The sequence below is a fragment of the Leopardus geoffroyi genome, chromosome E2 (assembly GCF_018350155.1).
Source record: "Leopardus geoffroyi isolate Oge1 chromosome E2, O.geoffroyi_Oge1_pat1.0, whole genome shotgun sequence".
NCBI classification, from domain to species: domain Eukaryota; kingdom Metazoa; phylum Chordata; class Mammalia; order Carnivora; family Felidae; genus Leopardus; species Leopardus geoffroyi.
The window spans coordinates 49,153,042-49,177,267 of record NC_059335.1 but is presented as its reverse complement, the minus strand read 5'-3'; the positions used below and the strand labels follow the sequence as shown (position 1 = coordinate 49,177,267).

The 24,226-nt window shown below is 38.6% G+C and overlaps 1 protein-coding gene across 2 annotated transcripts in view; it reads left to right on the top strand.

Moving 5' to 3' along the window:
• The window catches only part of GLG1 (golgi glycoprotein 1), a 146,370-nt gene that overhangs the window by 62,997 nt on the left and 59,147 nt on the right, over positions 1–24,226 (top strand). For both annotated transcript variants that reach the window (XM_045443534.1, XM_045443536.1), the window contains exon 2: positions 22,681–22,713. In XM_045443534.1, the coding sequence (XP_045299490.1) occupies positions 22,681–22,713 (33 nt within the window). The remainder of the gene's footprint in view (positions 1–22,680; positions 22,714–24,226) is intronic.

Genomic DNA, 24,226 nt, shown 5'->3' with positions numbered 1-24,226 from the left:
GTGGGGGAGAAGGAGAGAGAGACACACAAACACACAGAATCTGAAGCAGGCTCCAGGCTCTGAGCTGTCAGCACTGAGCCTGATGTGGGGCTTGAACTCACGGACCATGAGATCATGACTTGAGCTTAAGTCGCATACTTAACCAGCTGAGCCACCCAGGCTGCCCCTGATTTATTATTCTTAAAAAGAGTAAATTGTAGTTTAAACATTGCCCTCTAAATGCCACTGTTACCCCCAAGTCAGTGTGATAAACAAAATTTCTCAATATTTTCAAATATACCTGACTGGGAATTGGTTACTGTTAAAAAATAAAATACAACTGAGTAAATTTAAAGGTCAAATTAGCTTTACTCGGTGATGAATCGCATAGCACCACATGTAGCAAATAGAAAGGAGCTCTGAGCTGTACAAAATGGGAGACTTGTGTAGGCAGAACGGGGCAAGGACAAGAACAGACCAAAGTACCTCATATATTTCTTTGGGGACCACAAGGGATCTTTCAGGCAGAAGACCTCACTAGTGCTGACTAGGAAATTCCAGTTTGAGTGGTTTAAGATTACATTCCTGAGAGAGACTGAAACTGTCAATTAGGTTAGGTATGAAGTCTTGAGTTAGTACAAGTGACTCCATTTTGAATCTTTTAAAATTAAATACCATCTATTTATAACCTAATACCTTTGCTTTCTGTATATGTGTACCAGATTTTACTTTCTGACCTTTGAGGACTGCCATGAACTTTAATAAATAAAACATTTCTCTCTCTTTTAAAAAAATTAGAATACATGCTTAGGTATCTGTGGGAGAGGTTTCCAGCTTGCTTGGTGTGGGAGCCTATAAATTTTCTTTATTATAAATCTCACCACACATTTTCTTACACTAGAAATAGTATCCATATCACAGTGTGGAAGATGCAGTACTCAACCTTACCTTTTTTTCTAAACAGCTTTATTGAAGGATATTTAACATAGCCACTCATTTCAAGTTTACAATGATTTTTAGTAACTTTACTGAATAATGTAACCATCACCATGAATCAGTTTTAGAATATATTAAGAACTTCTACATCTCAACACCCAAAGGACAAATAATCCATTTTAAAAATGGGCAGAAGACATGAACAGACATTTCTCCAAGGAAGATGTACACATGGCCAACAGACACATGAGAAGATGCTCGACATCATCATCAGGGAAATGCAAATCAAAACTACAATGAGATATCTTCTCACACCTGTCAGAATGGCTAAAATAAAAAACACAAGAAACAACAGGTATTGGCAATGGATGTAGACAAAAAAGGAACCCTCTTGTACTGTTGGTGGGAATACAAACTGGTGCAGCCACTGTGGAAGATAGTATGGCGGTTTCTCAAAAAGTTAAAAATAGATCTGCCCTATGATCTAGTAATGGCACTACTGGATATTTACCCCAAAATTACAAAAACACTAATTCAAAGGGATACATGCACCCCTGTGTTTAATGCAGCATTATTTACAGTAGCCAAATTATAGAAGCAGCCCAAGTGTCCATTGATTGATAAATGGATAAAGACGAGATGGTGTGTGTGTGTGTGTGTGTGTGTGTGTGTGTGTGTGTGTGTGTGTAAGATGGAATATTACTCAGCCATATAAAAAAGAATGAGATCTTGACATTTGCAACAACATGGATGGAGCTAGAGAGTGTAATGTTAAGTGAAATAAGTCACAGAAAAACAAATAGCACATGACTTCACTCATGTGGAATTTAAGAAACCAACAAGCAAAGGGTAAAAAGAGAGAGAGGCAAACCAAGAAACAGACTCTTAACTATAGAGAACAAACTGATGGTTACCAGAGAGGAAGGGGATGGGAGGATGGGTCAAATAGGTGATTAAGGAATACACCTGTCCTCATGAGCACTGAGTGATGTATAGACTTGTTGAATCACTATATTGTACACCTGAAACTAATTTAACACTATATGTCAACTAACTGAAATTAAAATAAAAACTTTGAAAGACATTGCTCTGTGGCTTTTCTGTCAGATCCTTCTTTCTCAGTCACCTCCTTATAATCAGGTGGTTAAATGTCATGATTCTATTCTTACTTGGTTGAGGTAATTTCATTCCCACCTAAATGTCGTGATCCCCATATCTCTGTCACAGGCCTAAACCTTTTTCCTAAGCTCCAGAAACATAACTGTATGCGGAGGAACTCCAGAAATATAATTCTTGATAACCTTTTTCTTCCCTGTCCTAGTGCTTTTCCATCAAGAAACCAAAATAGTGGACTTAATTTTTTAAGAATAGTGCTCTTTGAGCTCTTTATTTAGTAATTTTTTTGTCCTGTCCAGCTTAAAGTCACTGCATAGTTTTGGTTTTACTTTGGGGCTGTGTTTGCTTCAGATTCTGTCTCCCTCTGTTTCTGCCCCTCCCCTGCTTGTTCTCTATCGCTCTCTGTTTCTCAAAAATAAATAAACGTTAAAAAAAATTAATTTGGGGCTGTGTTAGAGAATTAGTGTTGAAATTAAAAGACCTGAGGGGTGCCCTGGTGGCTCAGTCGGTTAAGCCTCCAACTTCAGCTCAGGTCATGCTTTCATGGTGAATTCAAGCCCTGTGTCAGGCTCTGTGCTGACAGCTTAGAGCCTGGAGCCTGCTTCGGATTCTGTGCTTCCCTCTCTCTCTGCCCCTCCCTTACTTGCACTCTGTCTTTCTCTCTCTCAAGAATAAATAAACATTAGGGGGCACCTGGGTGGCTCAGTTGGTTAGGCGGCCTAATTTGGCTCAGGTCGTGATCTCGCAGTTAATGGGTTGGATTCCCATGTCTGGCTTTGTGCTGACAGCTCAGAGCCTGGAGCCTCTTTGGATTTTGTCTTCCTCTCTCTCTGCCCCTCCCCTCCTCATGTTCTGTCTCTCTCTCTCAAAAATAAATAATAATTTTAAAAAAGTTAAAAAAAAAAAACAGAATGAACAACAAAAAAAATTTTTTTTAATTAAAAGACCTGAAAAATAGACCCAAAAGGAAGAAATTTCAGAGAAGTTTATTTCATTGTGATGCCATTGTCGGACAGCTTGCCTTTGGAAGCCTAGAGATCAGATAGGATTTCTGTCAACCAAATAACAAATGTATATGGAATGCCATTGTATGCCTGGTATTGTGGTGGCCCAAACTGTGATCACTGCCTTCCCGGAACTGCCCTCAGTTATCTTAAAAAGAAAAACACTGCCAAAGACTGGGGGGTGGGGGGTGGGGGTGGGGTGGGGGGGTGTGATCAACCAAAAGTTTATTGCATTAGGATTTTAATACTTTCAGGAAGAATTTCAAGACAGATATAACTTGTAGCCAAATTATTGCAGCACAGTTATTTGTGCCACTGCCTGCTCTGTGATGTCATGGTTGCACCAAGTAAGAATTAGAGCATAGCTTTGAAATTCTTAATCAGTTCAGAATGAATAAGGTGCCCTGTGGCAGATATTTTTAGAGTGGAGGAGCAGCTCCAGGGCTTGCTGTGAGTCAGGTTCTCATTCAGAAACTGATCCTGAATATCGACTTTAAAACTTGGAATCTTTCATCCTGAATTAGTTATTCTTTTGTTCTGAAAATTCAAGTTTAAGCTGTCCTCAGTATATCTCACAAGAATGCAACTTTTGGATAAGAGACCATTTAAATGATCCCTCTTATTGGAAGTGGATATTTTTCACAGATACAAGCTGTTGTGAGTTGGTAATTATACTACCAAAATTGTCAGAGGGCTTCAGAAAGGTATGGCTCTATTTTTTGTAGGGAAAAGGTTTGAAAAATGTGTTTTTCTCTTTTCACTGTAGTTCAAAATCAAAGCATTCTGTGGCAGAGGATGAGATTAATAATTGGCTTTGCCCAGATCATAGCATAAATTAACTGGTAGAATAAGAATCTGAATTAACAAGTTCATAGTCTTACCCGGTCAGTTGCTTTCCTCGCTATGCAAAAAGAAAGCTTAAATATGAAAAAAACCTGAATTTTGTCATGAGTAGAAACTGTAGCCTTAAGCCATTACATAGATGGAAGATACTTTTGTCTGATCTCTTTTGGTCGCAACTAATGATGTAAGCTAGAGCTACTTAAATTCTAAGGCAAGGGTGATTAGTCATCTTTGGAAGAAGAATGTTTATTTTTTTTGTTTTTTATTTCTGACGTTTTTAGAGAAGATCGATAATTATATTAATTAAGGTATTGGTGAAATAGGGAAAAGGTTGAAAAGAAAATTTACATTTATAGGATTTTTTTGTGTGTGCTTGCTTTTAATTGAGGCACTACCCCCAAGAGGGCAGGAGAACAAAATAAAACCAGAAAAACTTAGGAATTTTTAGTGGCCCCAAAGTGAACTAATAAGAGATTGTTTTAAAGCAGAGAAGTCAATTTCCTATTCTTATGCACTGTTTCTTCATCTGGAAGCAGGGACAGTTTTAGTAACCAGTTGAATAAATTATCTTGGTAAGTCGTGTATATTGAGGTCATTTATATAGTGGCAGACCTTTTGGAAAGGAGGTATTAATGCATTCACTTTTCTTTTGAAACTTCATTAACTTGCTCTTAGGCCAAAATTATTCCATATTATTTTATGTTTTAAAACATGTATTTGTTAATTAAAAAAAATTTTTTTTAATGTTTCTTTATTGAGAGACAGAGTGTGAGTGGGGGAGGGGCAGAGGGGAGACACAGAATGTGAAGCAGGCTCCAGGCTCTGACCTGTAGCACAGAGCCTGACGTGGGGCTCAGACTCACATACCGCGAGATCATGACCCGAGCTGAAGTCAGATGCCACCCAGGCATGCCTGTTTGTTCTTTCTTTCTTTTAAGATTTTATTTTTAAGCAATCTCTACACACACGTGGGTAGATCAAGATCACCCAGCCCCAAGATCAAGAGTTGCACACTCCACTGACAGAGCCAGCCAGGCGCCTCTGTGTATTTGTTGATCTGAGATAAAGTTTTAAAATTTTAAAAAGTTATAGCCAAAGGTTTTTGGTACATTACTTAATTAGTACTTAATGTGCTTCTTGAATTCCTTAGGTTAATGGCATAACTAGGTAACAACATTTATAACGTTGTAAGATTCTTTTTTTTTTTTTTTTTTTTTAATGTTTATTCATTTTTGAGAGACTGAGAGCACATGAGTGGGGAAGGGATAGACGGAGGGAGGCACAGAATCTGAAGCAGGCTCCAGGCTCTGAGCTGTCAGCACAGAGCCCGACGCGGGGCTTGAACGCACGAACTGTGAGATCATGACCTGAGCCGAAGTCGGACGCTCAACCGACTGAGCCACCCAGGCACCCCAAGTGTTGTAAGATTCTTAACCAGACAAATGACTCAGAGTAGACATATACTAATGTACAACACCGTTTACATCTGAAGTGTATATTTTAAATGTCAGAATGTTTCATTTTGTGGATTTTATTTATAGTACGTATTACAGAGAAGGTAAGTCTCATTTAAATTTATTTATTTATTTATTTATTTATTTATTTATTTATTTATTTATTTATGAGAGGGAGAGCACATGCATGTGTGGGAGAGGGGCAGGGAGAGAGAGAGAGAGAGAGTGAGAGAGAGGGAGAGAGAGAGAGAATATGAATCCCAAGCAGGCTCCAGGTCCAGTCAGAGCCCGACTGGGGGCTGGATCTCACAAACCATGAGATCATGACCTGAGCTGAATCAAGAGTCACACACCTCACCAACTGAGCCATCCAGGCGCCCCCAGTTCCTCTCATTTAAATCTTAAAACTTTTGGGGCGCCTGGGTGGCGCAGTCGGTTAAGCGTCCGACTTCAGCCAGGTCATGATCTCACGGTCCGTGAGTTCGAGCCCCGCGTCAGGCTGTGGGCTGATGGCTCAGAGCCTGGATCCTGTTTCCGATTCTGTGTCTCCCTCTCTCTCTGCCCCTCCCCCGTTCATGCTCTGTCTCTCTCTGTCCCAAAAATAAATAAACGTTGAAAAAAAAAATTAAAAAAATAAATCTTAAAACTTTTGGGGCGCCTGGGTGGCTCAGTCGGTGAGGCATGTGACTCTTGATTAGGCTTAGGTCATGATCTCACGGTATGTGAGATCCAGCCCCCAGTCGGGCTCTGAGCTGGACCTGGAGCCTGCTTGGGATTCTCTCTCTCTCCCTCTCTCTCTCTGCCCCTATCATGCTCACTCTCTTTCTCTCTCAAAATCAATAAATAAACATTACAAAAAAATAAATGCTTGAAGGTTTTTTTCTTGCATACTAAAGTAAATAAAAATAAATAACATGGAGAATCTAGGTAGCAGGTTAAAAAAATTCTTCTTGGCACCAGAATCAAGACTTTTAGTGAGAGCAGTCCAAGATTGACTTTCTGCTATCCATCCCACCCTGGTCTTTTTTTTTTTTTTTTTTAAACTAAAATGTGTTTTGGTTTGGGGGGGGGAATCTATCTATCTATCTATATGGATGTATATGTATATGTTTTGGGTTATTAGATATCACCTCTTGCTTCTGAGTAGGTATATTTTCCCTGATACAGAGAGCCTTTCCCCAGACAAATTCTGTATTGTGGATTATTTAGTGAGATTTCAGTTAGGAAAATGTTTGCGTGCTTTTTGTAGCTCACTTATGTTGTTTATAAGGTCTGTCCTTTTTCTCTGGTCCATGAGACATTTCATTTGTATCACATGTTAGCATTTAAAATATTATCTTTGAAATACCAAACTTTACTCCAGTCATCGATTCTTATCTTCTCTATTTCTTGTGTAGACTAAAGATCTAAAGACCTTTAATCTAAGCCCTGTATTTTTTAAAGTTTATTTATTTATTTTGAGGGAGACAGACAGACAGACAAAGCAAGGGGGGGGGGGGGCAGAGAGAATGGAAGAGAGAAGATCCCAAATAGACTCTGAGCTCAGTGCGGAGTCTTATGAAGGTTTCAGTCCCATGAACTGTGAAATCATATGGGGCTCGATCCCACAAAATGAAATTATGACCTGAGCTTAAATCAAGAGTTGGACACTTAACTGACTGAGCCACCTAGGCGCCCCCAGAGCCCCATATTTTAGACATTAGATTTCCCATACTCTTCGGAAGAATAATAATTGTGATGATCAAAGTTTTAAAGATACTGTTGTAAGATCTGAGTGTATTTGAAAGAATTATGGTATAGTCCTAGACCTCGTTTGCACTGTTTTATATTTATTACCTGTTTATAGGTGGCTGTCAAGTGATTTGAAATAACACAGACAGATGCATGACATTTAAACTGAATTGTCAAAGTCATTGATCTTGCCTATTAAACTGACCACAAGTAGTATTTACTTGCACAGAAGGAGTCCACTTGAGTTTGGTGTGAGGAGAGAAGTGCATTGAATGCCAATGGTAGGCTAAAAACATTTCCCAAGTAAAATTTAGAAAAGTGATTTTACTTGAGTAATAGCCTTAGTTTGTTTGCACATTTAAAGAGAACTGCATCTGAACAGTTGGATTTAAATACAAAGGCTGTTTGGAGCCTTAAAATATATGAGTGAACAAAACCAAAACTGTTTAAACCTCTCATGTTTACGTAGAAGCAACCTAAATGAAGTTGAAAATAGGTATCACATCTGGATTTGTATATGGGTATTAGATTGAGAGGTAAGGGTGGAGGCAGGCAGAAATTCCACACACACATAATTGTGCTAAGCAACTTGATGAAGTCACTCAAAGATTGTTCTTTCCATTGGCATAAGATTTTTCTACCATAATTTCCTAAGTTAATTTATTCCTTTACTCCAGTTTATCCTAATGTAATTTGGATAATTACATTAATAAATAGTTACATAAATAATGTAGCTATTAATTATCACTTTTGTAATTGAACTCTGTGTGTGTGTGTGTGTGTGTGTGTGTGTGTGTGTGTGTAACTTATTGTCAAATTAGTTTCCATACAACACCCAGTGCTCATCCCAACAGGTGCCCTCCTCAATGCCCATCACCCACTTTCCCTTCTCCCCCACCCCTATCAACCCTCAGTTTGTTGTCAGTATTTAAGAGTCTCTTGTGGTTTGCCTTCTTCCCTGTCTGTAACTTTTTTCCCCCTTCCCCTTCCCCCTGGTCTTCTGCTGAATTTCTCAGGATCCACATATAAGTGAAAACATATGATATCTGTCTTTCTCTGCCTGATTTATTTCACTTAGCATACCACTCTCCAGTTCTGTCCACGTTGCTACAAATGGCCAGATTTCATTCTTATTGCCAAGTAGTATTCCAGTGTGTGTGTGTGTGTGTGTGTATACATATATATATATATATATATGTATACACACACATATCACATCTTCTATATCCATTTTTCAGTTGATGGACATTTAGGCTCTTTCCATAATTTGGCTCTTGTTGAAAGTGCTGCTATAAACATTGGGGTACAAGTGCCCCTATGCATCAGCACTCCTGTATCCCTTGGGTGAATTCCTAGCAGTGCTATTGCTGGGTCATAGTGAGGACCCTTCACACTGTTTTCCAGAGCGGCTGCACCAGTTTGCATTCCCACCAACAGTGCAAGAGGGTTCCCGTTTCTCCACATCCTTGCCAGCATCTATAGTCTCCTGATTTGTTCATTTTGGCCACTATCTTTTATTCATTTTTTAAGAGAGTGTGGGTCGGGGAGGGGTAGAGAGGGAGGGAGACACGGAATCTGAAGCAGGCTCTAGGCTCTGAACTGACAACACAGCCTGACGCGGGGCTTGAACTCACAGACCGTGAGATCATGACCTGAGCTGAAGTCAGACGCTTAACCAACTGAGCCACCCAGGCGCCCCTGTAATTGAACTGTTAAAACTGAAGTTGCCTTCCTCTGGCTAAGAATCTATAGATCTACAAACTTACTCCTGAAGTTGAGGCTTAAAAGAAAACCTCTTTTTACTTACTTTTTTCCTTATTTCTGAGATTGATTTATTGCTGTGTTTTGGAGTTAGGGCAGTACAAAATTAATAATCTTCTAGAAGTATACTATAATAATATTATAGATAATATTTATTGTATGCTTATTGTGAGTACTCATAGGTGCTTTATGTGCTTTGCCTAATTTATTCCTGCATATGTAATAAATACTCATCCCCATTTATAGATAAGGAAATTTAGGCTTACAAGAGTTAAATAATTAGTCCAGCTAGTACTTGGAAGAACCGAAATTTGATCCTAGTTCTCGCAAGTCTATGCTGCATAACCAGTGGTGTAGACTGTATAGTAATGAGTGCTTAGAAATACCTGGGAGCATCTTTAGTTTCCATTATTTGAGGTGAATGTTCTTTACCTGGAAAGTAATGAGTACTTGAACCATCGGCATACTTTATAAAGTATTTAAAAATAGTAAATCTAAAAGCATCTGGAACTGTTCTACCTTTGTCCTTTCACCTTCTCCCATGAACTACTCTTTTTCTATACTTTCACTATTCCCTTTCTGTAACAATATTTTCCCTTCCTCAGAAAGGTAGTATTGGTTTATGGAATCATAGTAGATATGCAACTAGTTGGAGTCAGAATGTCTCACTTTTTATGTAGTTTTCCGCCAATTCCAATTGAAGTGTTGAGAGTTATGATCTATTTAGGTCATACAATGAGCACTGGCTCAGTTGGAGTACCATTAAAGGATCCTCCTGGTCTTTTGTTCTTTACATTTTGATTTCAAAATCCATTAATTTTCAACGTTTATTTATTTTTGGGACAGAGAGAGACAGAGCATGAACGGGGGAGGGGCAGAGAGAGAGGGAGACACAGAATTGGAAACAGGCTCCAGGTTCTGAGCCATCAGCCCAGAGCTCGACGCGGGGCTCGAACTCACGGACCGCGAGATCGTGACCTGGCTGAAGTCGGACGCTTAACCGACTGCGCCACCCAGGCGCCCCATAAATCCATTAATTTTATAATAGAAAAATACCACTTTAAAAGGCAAAGATATGGTTTGGAGATTGTGGATAATTCTTGTAAAATATTGCATCTTTATTGTTTACATTAATCTATCAATATTTCCCAAAGTAAGTGTTTAATTTACATCACTTCAGCATTTGATATAGTGGTGATTATTGATGTATACTTGGTAGTATCTTGTTCTATCAACTGTAGATTGATGTTATCTAAAGAAAAATGTGGGAAACTTGAGAAGATTTCATTAGATTATTCATGTTACTGATGTTTATAAACCACAGAAGATTCAGTTTTTAAAATATATCATTTGAGGTTTTTCCAATTCAGCCCCAAAGTCCTTCTTTGAGCTAGATATTGAAGGATCAGTTGGTATGGACCCCAATATACTTTTCTGAATTACGCCAATCTGTTAATAAAGCAAACCTGAATTTATTAGTACTTACTACAGATAGGAGGATACCACCTTGACAGGAAGAAGTCAAAATTGGGATATTTAAATGCCTTTGAGATCTGACATAAAGTGGTTTCAAAGGGTCTTTTAAAGAAGGGAACTGATTGTGATTGGACAAAATTTGCAATACAACAATTTAGAATTGGTGGACACTTCGAGTTAGAGGTCGTAAAGCAATTCTTCTTAATGTTTTTTTTTAATTAATTTATTTATTTTGAGAGAGAGAGAAAGAGAATGACCTGAGGAGGGGCAGAGAGAGAGGAGACAGAGGATCCAAAGCGGGCTCCAAGCCGAAGACAGCAGAGAGCCCAATGTGGGACTCGCACTCATGAACTCTGAGATCATGACCTGAACTGAAGGCGGATGCTTAACCAACTGAGCCACCCAGGCACCCCTAAAGCAGTTCTTATTGCATAAATATGTTAGTTAGATAAGGAAGTCATTTGCTCAGATGAGAAGATTCTTGTCTCTGGTAAATTGATCTATTAGGAATTCCCTGAATCAAATGGTGAAGTTATTGATTTGCAGTCTGTCTTTCTTGGGCAGAGATTCCCTGAAACAACAACTATGTCATGTTTAACATAGGTGGTCTACAGTCTTACGTTAACAGAATTGGTCTTGGTTATCTGTCCCCTCTTATCCTTCTTCAGCCCAGACTGAAAAATGGAACATTATCATCTGGGAATATGATCAATCTGGGTGTAGACCACTGTTTTAAAGAATTGTGGTTGCATATCCAGTTTCAGGTAGTAGTCATTTCATCCACTACATATATCAACTTTTCCTGTTTGTATTGTAGGATGATTATTTGTTTGTTGTATCATCTGATCCATCATTTAAGACTGGAGATGATGCGTTTGAACACTGCACCTCAAACAGGAGAGAGATTATGATCAGAGTTTGCAGTCCATTTCTAAGCCAGGAGCCTAGAGTGCCCAAATTAAAACAAAAGAACACATCTCATCCACAGTCCAAAGAGATATTGTCCATAATCCAAAGAGCCTGTACATCTACATGTTGGGCTATCAGCCAGATTACTTAATTTCATAATTTCTTTGATTGTCTAGTTCCCATTTCAATCTGTGAACCATAGCATATAAGATTTCCCTAACTTTGTCATTTATAAAGTGTGTTTGAAGAAGTTTGAGGGTAGAATGAAACAGTCCAGAATTCTTGTTGAGTAGTTAAGTCTCCAGATTTCAAATTGAGGCCCACTTCTTTATTTTACTGGTATTTTATGGTAAATACTCATAACATAAAATTTACCATTTTAAAGCATACAATTCACCACAGAGGCCCACATTTTCTCTTTCTTGAGGGAAGTTATCTGGTCTCATTTTTTTTTTGGAGAAAGAAGGGGACTGGTGGACCAGAATGGACCCTGACTCACCATCAGTTTACCAAGCTAAACCTGTCCAGTTTGCTGGCAGTAACCAATAGGCTTTTGGTTATTAGGATCAGTCATTAGGGTCTACCCAATAATGATCAGTTCTTGACCAGAATATTCCTATAGGATTGCCAAAATTTAAGGTATAGTGTTGCCATTCAAAAGAAGTTAGATGCCAGGTAGGAGACTATAAAGTAGAGATATCTCAAGTAGATAAATGGCTAGATTTGATAGGGAATCAGAAGAGTTACTTACAGAGTAAAAGGCCTATAAATATGAGACAGGTATTAAATACACACCATCTTTTTCATGTGACAGTTTGGTTATAGACTAGCTCCTGAAAATAATCATTAAGTGTTGTTTCAGTGGAGGCTGAAACCTGTTTCCTAGGTGTGACATGACAGGAGGTTTTAAATTTGGGGTTTTAGAATGGAGGTTTAAGAAGTAAAGGAAAAGGTGGAGTTTTCCCTTGAGTTTGGATTTTTGTGTTGTGGTGCTGGCTTTGCTTTTTGATTTTTGAAGGAATATATATATTTTTTTTTTACAGCGTGTTTTCAAATCTCAAAACAATGCTCAAGTATGCTAGGTTTTCCCAGTTCGGTTTTCACACAGATTGAGTTTTCTTATGTACTTAATAGCATTTATATGGAACCTTAAGGTTTTCATTCAGCCGTCAATTGATTCAGTGACATTGAGCAAACACCATCCCCATTTTGGACTTAAGTGGAGGGGTAGAGTGGTACAGGGGTGGTTGGGGAAGTGGTTTGGGACTACCTCAGTTGTGTTGAGTCTGTGGTGCCTTAGATAGTCATGAGGAGTAAGGAGGAGGTCCCAAAAGTTTGAAAATTTCTTGGATAAGTTATCTCTAAATTACGCTTTTAATTCTCTGACCTTCTGATGATTCTCTAAGCTTCAGGACATAATATCTTTTAAAGCTTTTGATCAGAATTATTTGCAGCAATGTCTGTAGGTTCTGATAGCTATATTTGTCATTATCTTTAACTGTATTCAATTTTTTTTTTTAATTTCTCTGTTACATTTATCTTTCTCCATATCTACTGTTGTTCAGTGGTGATTACTTTTCCTCATATAGTTTCTTGATGTGACTCCCTTTCCAGGAGACACTATTTGTATAAAACTATTTGCTGTTTCTCTGACACTTTTTGAGTCCATTTAAGCATCTATTGATGCCAAGGTACCAGGTACCCTTCTTCCCGCATTTCAGCTTAGCATTTCCCAGTATTCAGATGGCCTTTATCTCTCTCATCTAACCTAAGATTTGTCCCCCTGAGGCTCCTGCTTCAAAGCTTACACATGCTTCAGAATTATGCAGTTGCTCTGTTATTCAGATGGAAGGCTAGTCCCTGACTCAAAGCTGTTCTCTTCAGAAGCACCAGTCATAGCGGGACCTGGGTGGCTCAGTTGGTTAAGTGTCCAACTTTAGCTCAGGTCATGACCTCACGGTTCGTGAGTTGGGGTGCCACATCGGATTCTCTGCTGTCAGCACAGAGCCTGCTTTGGATCCTCTGTCCTCCTTTCTCTGCCCCTTCCCCTGGTTTCTCTCTTTCTCTGTCTCTCAAAATAAATAAATAAACTTAAAAAGAAGAAGAAGAAGCACCAATCATTTGCGCTGGGTTATACAGAAAGGGCTCCTGCACGTTCTGGCAGCTCTGTGCTCTTTGCCTCTCTTTAGGCCAGTTAAAGTAAGTAGTGCACTAACCCCTGGTCAGTATGGAAGAGATGTGGTATTTTTAGATACTTGAGTATGGTTCATGAGAAATTATATTTCATTTTGGGACTTTTTTTGCATCTTGTAATTTTATATGCCTTTTTTGTTTTTATCTTCTCACAATTACAGAAGTAACATAGTCGGATTGGAGGTACTGAGCTGCATTGACAGAATCAGTCCAGATTTACTGGCCGTAATCCCTAATAGTATTGTCACATGCCTGGAAAACTTCTCTCTTTTCGTTTCCCACTTTGCATTTGGCTCAGTAGCTCCTGCTTTGACAAATTTGGTCCTGTGTATTCAGCTGTTCCAAATCAACTGAGATGGCAAATTAAATAAAACATATAAAGGATGCCATATAAAAATTGATCTTTTGTTCCTTATTCATACTATGTCCTTCAGAGAATTTTGTTTTCACTTCTCATTCTCAAACTCCCACATAGAAGCGCTTGGGTGGCTCAGCTGGTTGAGCGTCCGATTCTTGATTTCAACTCAGGTCACGATCCCAGGGTTGTGGGATCAAGCCCCACATCGGGCTCCACACTGAGCACAGAGCCTGCTTGAGATCCCCCTGTCAACTCAGGCCCTCTTCCCACCTCCCTGTGTGTGCATGCATGCTCTCTCTTTCTCTCTCTCTCCCCCCTAAATAAAATGGAAAAGTAAGTAAGTAAGTAAGTAAGTAAGTAAGTAAATAAATAAATAAATAAATAAATAAATAAATAAATAAATAAATTTCTCACCTAAAAGTTGAGCATACTGACACAACTAAACCATAAAATGGTTAATGTGCTTTTCTTAGAACTACTAATCTAAGACTCTTAAGAGGAGCAGATTGCTACTTGCCATGTTCTAGAAAGTGTGGATTTCCCATATTTCCCTGCCCCAACCATCCCCTTTAAAATACACACTGAAAGAGAAAGAAAACAGAAAAATATGGACTGCAAAGAGTGTATCATCAGATTCCCTTAGGTGCCTTACCTATGATGTATTCCATATATTTTCACAAGTGTCTCTGTTTGTCTTTTTTGTTTATTTTTGAGAGAGAAAGAGAGAGAGAGAGAGAGAGAGAGAGAGAGAGAGAACAAGCAGGGGCGGGGCAAAGAGAGAGGGACAGAGGATCCTAAGCTGGCTCCATGCTGACAGTAGGAAGCTGGATGTGGGACTTGAATTCACAAACCATGAGATCATGACCTGAGCTGACGTCTGAAGCTTAACCGACTGAGCCATGCAGGTGCCCCACTCTGACTTCTTTCTGTTATCCTACCCATAGTGGGTAAGGGGGACTTTCTTCATTCTTTAAAGTATCAGGCCCTCTTCCCACCCCAGACTCCACTTTTTGTATAATGGTTAGGTGTAGACTCATGTTTTATCTTCCCTACCACACTAATTGATTTACTTGAAAGCCAGCATCTATAATCTGTGTCTCATACCCTTTTTAAAAATAAATCTCCCACTGGACCTTTATAGTAAATTCATTCTGAAAAGTTGGTTGAATGTTAAAGAATCACACAAAAGCACAACTCTTTAGTGAATCAGAAAAGCATTGTTGGAGGGCACAAAGCCTATGCTGGTCACTGTCCTTTTGGAAAAACAATACTTAGCAGCAATCCCTGGGTACAAATAAGAAAAGTTAATTCTCATTGGCCAGAATAATGTACTGAAAAGAACTTGGTTATGCATCTGACAGAAGATTAAAATTCAGTTTATACTTGCTCACGGAAAGTTCACCAAGACTAGAAAACTGACTTTAATCATTATCAACTGTATTATATTGAGTTTGCTTTTTTTTGGTGGGCAGGAGGCAGGTGGATTGGGTCATGTTAATAAATGAATTGTTCATATGATTGGCACTTTACTGGGTTCTTAATGAACAAACTCCCAGAAGAAGAATCTCCTTACTATTGTAGGAGAATGTTTCTAATCACAGGGAGACATCAGGTTGTTGCCCAGCCTTCAGATTTGTGCAAGGCTATAAAAGCACTGATACTGTTGACATTTTTTCTTTGTTTTCTCCCAGGTGATTAATAAACAGTGTCTATTATCACTTAATTTAGTACCAGGTGTGATCTGGTGGGTAGTTCAACTTCAGTCTGTCTAACTGTAGAACGTTCCAAATTTTAGACACAGTCCGGCTCCCAAGCATTTCTATTTCAGAAACTGGGACAACTTCCAAGTAAGTTTTGTGAATCCTTCAATTTCTCCTGCCAGACTCATTAACTCAGCCTGTTCACCTTGGGGAGATCAGAGTTCAGACTTGTACTTTCTGTAAAAACCATCCTTTTAAGTGAATGTGATGGTTGATTTAATTGAGAATATTCAGACTCAGGCTTTTCAGTAGTTTATTCTGAAACCTGTTGTGCTTTGGCCAGCAGAGAATGATTAAGATGAAGCACTGGGAAACTGTAGTCATAATATGCAAATTACCCACATTAAAAGACATGCAAATCAATAAATACTTCTATTTCTATTTTCCACATCTCACATCTTATAGCCTCCTACAGCTGCAAAGAATCTCAACCATCTTAGACCACTGTTTCTTAATTTTTTGGTGCCTTATGGTTCTTTGTGAGATTTATCATGACAACTATGAATTCTCAGAAAAATATACTTCCGCACAAAAGTTTGTATTCAGTTTCAAGAGAGTCTCACCCCTAAAGTCAGTTCATGATCCTAGGTGAAGAAATCCCTGTTCTGTCCTCAGGGGTCTGGAGAAGTTAAGTGACACACCAAAATCACACAGCTTCTATAGCTGAATATTTTCATGAATCCGTTGTCTTTTTTCTGTCATTGTATCCCTTTAGTTAAAACCCATTTTGAATTCACAGAGCTTAGAGGAAGGACAAGTAGTTTTAAGCCTTAAAGTGAACTACATCATCTTTTGCTTACCCAACAAGGAGACTGGAGTACAGTAATACCCAAAACATTTAAATCATTGATTTAGAAAGGCCAAGTGAACTAAGCAAAGTTTTTTTTTATAATTTGCTGTAGTTACCATAGGGCTACTCTGGATTCATAGTTGGTCTAATTACTCCAGTCTTTACTTACCTGTGCTTCCTGCATGTAAATTCATCATGTGGCTGTCAGATCATTCTAGAGTACTTGTTCTGTTTATTCATGCTGTCTGCCTTTCTTTTTCTTGCACCTCCTGAAGACCCTCCACCCCATCCCCCACCGGTCATTGTGCTCAACCTGACCTTACGGAGCCTTTTTTGGGAGGCATCACGCTAAAAGCATCACAGTGAGCATTAGTTGCCATTTATTAGCATTATTTAAATTCCTGTTGTGCTGTCTCCTAGAAGTGTACTTTGATCACATTACTCAGTTTTTCTGGATTTTGAGATCTTCATCTGTAAAATTGGACACAAAACCATTTATCTTGCAGTCCATCATGTCAGAAATGAATTTGACATCTAGCTCAGTTAAGTGACACTTTTACCTTTTCCTGCTATCCATGACATTCTTTATTGGAGTCAGGCCGATGTCTCCAAGCACTCAGTGCTTATCTCCTTTATGGTGTTATTGCCACATTGTTCATTCAGCATTATTTGAGCTTTCTCTGTTTCAGTCACTGCCGTGTTGGGTTGAGGGGATGTGTCACACTCTCCTTTTCTCTTTCCTCTGTTCATAAAATTTTTTTATTGATACTAATAAATGTAATTTCAGCAGTCTCTTCTACAAAGTTTGGTCATTAAATTAACAGCTATTTATGAGGCTTTTCATAAATTTTTCTCCTCCCAGATCCATTGCCAAGAGGACAATTATTTATTTTCCATGAGGAAACACTTGATGTAAGAGACACTTATTTCGTCTTTTGTCTTTAATGTTTATTTATTTTTGTGAGAGAGAGTGCCCATGTGAGAGTGCATGTACCAGTTGAGGAGGGGCAAAGAGACAGAGACAGAGAATCCCAAGCAGGCTCCATCCACACTGTCAAGGGCAGAGCCCGACGCAGGGCTCGAACTTGTAACAAAGAGATAGTGACCTGAACCGAAATTAAGAGTGTGATGCTTAACCCACTGAGCCACCGCAGCACCCCACAGACACTTCTTTTGAAGTCCACCGTTCTGTCTCTAGAATGATGGAGAGCAGCTAATAATATAGCAAAGCTCAGCTTCTCATTTGATAGTTCCACAGGCTAGGAGCCTGCTCTTTGCCTCTGATTTAATGGGGAGAGAGTGAGGATAGGACTCCTAAACTGGTTACAAGGAAGGTTTCAGTTCTTAATCCTCTATTTTGATCATGTTCTTCTTTATCATTTGAAAAAATTACTACATATACCACAATATTTTATAGTTACTTATAAAATATTAATTCTTTTTTTTTAATTTTTAAAATTTTATTTTTGAGAGAGAGAGATAGAGCACGAACAGGGAAGGGGCAGAGAGAGAGGGAGACACAGAATCCAAAGCAGGCTCCAGGCTCTGAGCTGTCGGCACAGAGCCTGACATGGAACTCGAACCCACAAACCGCCAAATCATGACCTTAGCTGAAGTTGGATGCTTAACTGACTGAACCACCCAGGTGCCCCTTAAGTATTCTAATATATGCATTATAAAACCTTAAAATGTAAATTAAAAGATGATTTTTTTTAAGAAGAGGTTCTCTGGGCGCCTGATTGGCTAAGTCGATTGGGCACCTGACTCTTGATTTCAGCTCAGATCACGGTCTCGCGGGTTCATGGGTTTGAGCCCTGCGTGGGGCTCTGCACTGACAGCGTGGAGCCTGCTTCGGTTCCTCAGTCTCTTTCTCTCTCTGCCCCTCTCCCACTTGCTCTCTCTCTCAAAAATAAATAAAACATTAAAAAAGTAAAGAGAGATTCTCTTATTTTCTTCTTGAGCTCTAGGGGATTATCTACCCTGCGTATTCCATGGAAATCATTCCTTTGTCTCAACTTTCAGGCCTAGCTCAAGTCCCAGTTCTTGCTTAATTGCATGACTTCACCATTTTATCTCTTCAACTGGATTGTAAACCACCTGAGGTTAGAGACAGTGTCTTATCTTTCTTCTGTATCCCACAACAATCCCTCACACAATTTTGGGTCCATCATAATTATCCAGTATTTACTTGTTGCTTCATTTCTTGGGATCATTTCAGAGTATTATTTCATTGATAACAAAGTAAACAAAAAATCCTCAGCCTTATTCTACCTTAGTAATTCTGGATTTTATTCTCTATGCGATTCATCTTCTTAGGTTAAAGGTAATCAAGCCTATCTGCATTTATAGTTTTGCAGAAGTAGATACATACTATGTCTGATGAAGTGATTTGATTGGGACATCATGGGAGTGGTACAGTCTGAGAATCAAACCTGCATCCGCACCCACATCTGTTTTTGGTCCCTGATATTTTTGCCTTTTAGAGTCTTATCAAATGGTCGTGCTAAACCAAAGCATTTTCTTTTTATACTTCCTCTGGAGTTACTTTGTGCTGGCATTCATGTTCCCACTGTTTGGGTATACTACTTTATTTTCTATATTTTGCAGATAGGTCTCTGTTCACTTCCTCTGAACCATCTCTATGACCTTTGATTCTACAGACCCTTTTAAATTTCTGAAATTATTTGCAGTTATACATAGAAAATCTTCATAGCTGTTTAGTTCTGTTAGTCTCAATGGCCTAACATCATAACCTGGTTCTTTTTTTTTTTTTTTTTTTTTAATGTTTATTTTTGAGAGAGAGAGAGAGAGAGACAGAGCATGAGTGGAGGAGGGGCAGAGAGAGACAGACAGACAGACAGACAGACAGAATCTGAAGCAGGCTCCAGGCTTTAAGCTGTTAACATAGAGCCCCATGTGGGGCCTGAACTCAAGGACTGAGAGATCATGACCTAAGCCAGAGTCGGGTGCTCAACTGACTGAGCCACCCATGCGCCCAAATCATAACCTGGTTCTTATAGCATTCCTATGTTGTCATCTTCTCTTTCTTGGAAGAGATACTAAATCTAAAAAGAAAAAAAGTAAGTTTATTGCCTGTTGCAAATTAAGATGACAAAAGAGACCAAAACGAAACACTGGGCTCCAAATGTGCAGTTCATTTGTGTCTCTGTGGCTCACGTGTTTCTTTCATAAAAGGCTATAGTACTCTGTATTTACTAACATAATTCACTAAATTAGATTGTAGCTATTATCAATTGTGGCTTAATGGATTTCAGATTTTTATTATTCCATTTGCTTGATAGGTATATTATTCATTTTTTTTCTTCATAACAATCTCCCTCAATTTCAAGTTCTCATAATGACAGATACTTACTTTTCTTGCCCGTGGCTCTGCAAGTCATTTAGGATGGCTCTGCTCTGGGCTATAGGTAGGGTTTAAGTCTGCTGCACATGTCTCTTTTCCTTGTACTAGCAGCTGCCTGGACGTGTTCTTCTCTTGGGAAATGGCAGGAGTGTGAGAGTGAAAAGCACATTTAAAACTTCTTCTATTGGGGCGCTTGGGTGGCTCAGTCGGTTAAGTGTCTGACTTTGGCTCAGGTCATGATCTCCTAGTTCCTGAGTTTGAGCCCCGCTTGCCAGCGGGCTCTGTGCTGACATCTCAGAGCCTGGGGCCTCCTTTGGATTCTGTCTCCCTCACTCTGCCCCTCCCTTGCTCATGCTCTCTTTCTCTCTCTCTCACTCAAAAAATGAATAAACATTTTAAAAAGTAAATAAAATCTCTTCTATTGTGTCTATTTAAAATCCCATTGGCCAAAGCAAGTCAGTAGTAGCCTAGCCTTATATCAGTGGAGCAGGGTGTATACTCATTGCGCAGCAGGAGGCTGTGCAGAGTTACAGAGCAAAGGTTGTGGATATCAGATGCTATTAAAGAGGAGTAAAAAACTAGGGGAAATAATCTAGTCTACCAATGTAGGGAAGCAAGCCATTAAAACTGTCAATTTGCTCGTATAGGTCCTGTGAACTGTAAACATAACACTTTTTCCATGAGCAACTTGCATATTATTTAAATAAATTATTTTGAAAATACTCCAATGCTCTGGATTTCTTTCAAGAATTCTCCTTTTTTAGGGGCGCCTGGGTGGCTCAGTCGGTTGAGCGTCTGACTTCGGCTCAGGTCATGATCTCACGGTCCGTGGGTTTGAGCCCCGCGTCGGGCTCTGTACTGACAGCTCAGAGCCTGAAGCCTGTTTCAGATTCTGTGTCTCCCTCTTTCTCTGACCCTCCCCTGTTCATGCTGTCTCTCTCTCTCTGTCTCAAAAATAAATGTTAAAAAAAAAAAAAAAAAAAAAAAAAAAAAAAAGAATGCTCCTTTTTTAAAGTAAGCTGCGCTTTCAACATGGGGCATGAACTCACAACCCCTGAGATAAAGAGTCGTATGCTTTACTAACTGAGCCAGCTGGCTAGCCCCCCTCAAGAATGCCCCTTTAATCCAAAGTTATTGTGTAGTAGAAATGAATACTAGTTGAAATGATAGTGTTACTCATTGGCTTTGTGCTTTGTTTGAGAAAGAGCAAGAATTGCTGATTGATTGGAAAATATTTAAGGGATAGATTAAAACAGGATAAGGCAGAAAGCTGCCTAAACAAAATAAAGCTTTATTGCTAATAATAAACTGTTAAGAGATGTAAGACAAGCACTTGGGATTGAAGTGGAGGGAGCAAAGTTAAGCTAGTTTCAGTCATAGTATACAGGCTGATTTCTGAGACTAGAAAGCCCCCCCAAAAAGGCATTACCTGTTTTTATGTAGACAAGTGGGGGAACAGTCCAAAGATGGTATGTTGTAATTTTATGATTACCTAGGAATCTAATTAAAGTCACTTTTCCTTTTGTGTGTGTGTGTCTATTGATTTTGAGAGAGAGTGTATGTACGTGGAGATGAGGGTCAGAGAGAGAGGGAGATAGAGACCCCCAAGCAGGCTCTGCACTGACAGCACACCTCGGGGCTCAATCCCGGTGAGATCATGACCTAAGCCAAAATCAAGAGTCGTACGCTTAACCGACTGAGCTACCCAGGCACACCTAATTAAAGTCAGTTATAATATTTTATGAATAAGTACAAAAACAAGTTTTTATATTAGTGTCAATGCCTATTAAATTCTACAGTGGAATTAATAGTTCCCTAGAAAACTTTTTCTTTCTGAAGTGATTGATGCTAGTTGTGGCTGCTTAACTTGTTAGTATTTACTATTTATTGCCTTATCTCTATCCGTGAATAGAAAGAATCTTTTTATTTTGAAAATGGCATCTTTTAGGACCTGCTTTGGTGATATTTCATAGAAGGTGCACAGAATTCCCTTCCTTTGAACAGGTTGGAATGTTATGGAAACTCAAATGAAATGGTATTGTCTTACAATTGTATCTTTTTTAAAGGCATGAACAAGGAAACTAAATATGTGTATTGCCGTTATGTAACATTAAGCATAACCTAGCTTACTTTTTAAATTATGGAATGGAAAGTTCATTTTACTTCTGGTACATGTACCTGGCTTTGCAGAGCACATATAGTCATGGGACTATATATATAATTTCTATTTTTTAAAAAAACTTTCTATTTTAAATGATATACTTGCAAGATTATAGGCTCCTAAGAAGTTACATAGAGGTCCTATGTACCCATGACCTCACTTCACCTAGTGGTGGCATAAGACTAGTTTTTAAATCATTTGATGGACCTTCTTTGTCCTCCTTAAAAATCTTTTTCTTAATATGTATTTATTTTTGAGACAGAGACAGAGACAGACAGTGATCGGGGTAGGGGAGCAGAGAGAGGGAATCACAGAATCGGAAGCATGCTCCAGGCTCTGAGTTGTCAGCACAGAGTCTGATGCGGGGCTCAAACTCAGAAACTGCAAAGTCATGACCTGATCCACAGTTGGATGCTTAACCGACTGAACCACCCAGGTGCCCCTGCCCTCTTTAATAAGTCTGTTTTGTTTTGCGTTGTTTTTTTAAGATATCTAACTTTAGAAAGGACACCTGTATTGTGCCTGATTTTCTTTACCTTTCAGAATTATGAAGTGTTCTGTAAGGATCCTGATGTCCCTATAGCTTTGTTTCTTTAGTACTTTATTCTCCCCTGTCCCTATTTTCAGATCAAACCATTGATTACAAAGGGGTTATGTCTCATCTCCTTTTCTGGTATATTTCTCCCCAGCTATCTAAAAGATATATAAGCTCCATTTTCCTTCTTAAATTGAAGAAGCATATTCAGTTAAATATTCCCATTTCTTGTTTTGAGTTTATTTTGGTGGTGTTTGAAAACTTGAGTTTTTTTTTTTTTTAACATTGTCTTTTTTTCCCCCCCTTTTAGCCTGAAAATGAGATTTCTTCAGACTGCAATCATGTAAGTATGGATTTTCCAGAGTTCACTGTATATGCTTTATATGTGTGACGGGTTCAGGATGCTTTTCCTGTTATTCTGAGAAATATTATGTCTTCTTAGATTCCCTCCATCTTAACCACGATGATCGGCCTTATTTAAGGATCATGGTAAATCTGCAAATACCCTTCCATTCTAGAAACCAGCAGGTTTTGTCAAATAATATTTACATACTTAAGTTTAAATTTTACTTCAGTTATAGCTACCATATGAAAATAATTGTTTCTCTGCTTATCAAGTTTACAACTTTAGAATTCCATATTTTAAAGTTGTTTTATTCAGTCATAATACAGTCACATACTATGTACCGTACACTGTGATAGAAACTACAGGCACCTACAAGTGAACACCTAAGGTGAAGACAGAGGCCTGTATTAGAGTTAGCGGAAAGAAAAGTGAATTTTGCTCAGGGGGGATTGATGTCAAGAAAGACTTAAAAGTGGAAATGAGACTTGAGTTGGGTCTCAAAAGAGGAGTGAGTAGTCCTATATCTGACAGTGCTGGAAGAAATCACTGTCACAGTGTAGAAGGCAGTTTGGAGGGCAGATGTAAGAGCAGAGAAGCAGGCTAACTGCTTAGATTGACTGCTTAATCTAAAGAACGTGTAGATAGGTCAGAGATTCAAAGTAAAAATAAAACCACGGGAGTACTAGAAGAAAACATGAACATGAGGAAGGTGTTTTAAAACATGACGGAACATTAAGAACTATATTTGTAAAAAAAAGATTGGTAAATTTGATTGCATTAAACAAACTCAAAAGATTTTATTTTTCCTTCAAAAATGTTCGGTATATTATAAAAAAGTATTTGCAACACCGATAAAAAGGCCTATATTCTTTAATAGAAAGCGCTGTTAATAGACACAGGCAACAGATATTTATATACTATTCACAGGTAAAGAAAAAGATGTCCAGTAAATAATGAAAAAGTTGATTCTCTCTTATAGTTAAAAGTGTGAAAATTAAAAGACAAATGAGTGCATTGTTTTCACCCATCTGATTAGCAAATATAAAAAAATTAATAAATACACAGTATTGATGGGAATATGGGGATTTAAGCTCTCTAGCCCACTAATCAGCAAACTGCTACCCATTGGCCAAATCCAAACCACTGTTACACATAAAGTTTTATGGGAATGCTCCCACGCACATTCAGTTACATATACTGTCTTTGGTTGCCTTCCACGCCATAATGGAAAGGTTGAGTAGTTTCTACAGAGACTTTAGGTCCCTTGAAGTATAAAAGAAAAAGTGGCTAAACACCTCTCTAGCCTATGGATAGGAATATAAATATGAAAAACTTCTTTATAAAGCAGTCAACTTAAAATGTGTATATTCTTAAAAGAATGGATTCAGATGTGTCTATAAGATAATATTTGTTGTGGCATTATTTATAAAGCATAAGATTGGGAATAAAATATCTGCCATAGGGGAAATCCCAGAAAGCAGCTTATCTGTGCCCTAGAACCCCAAAAGGC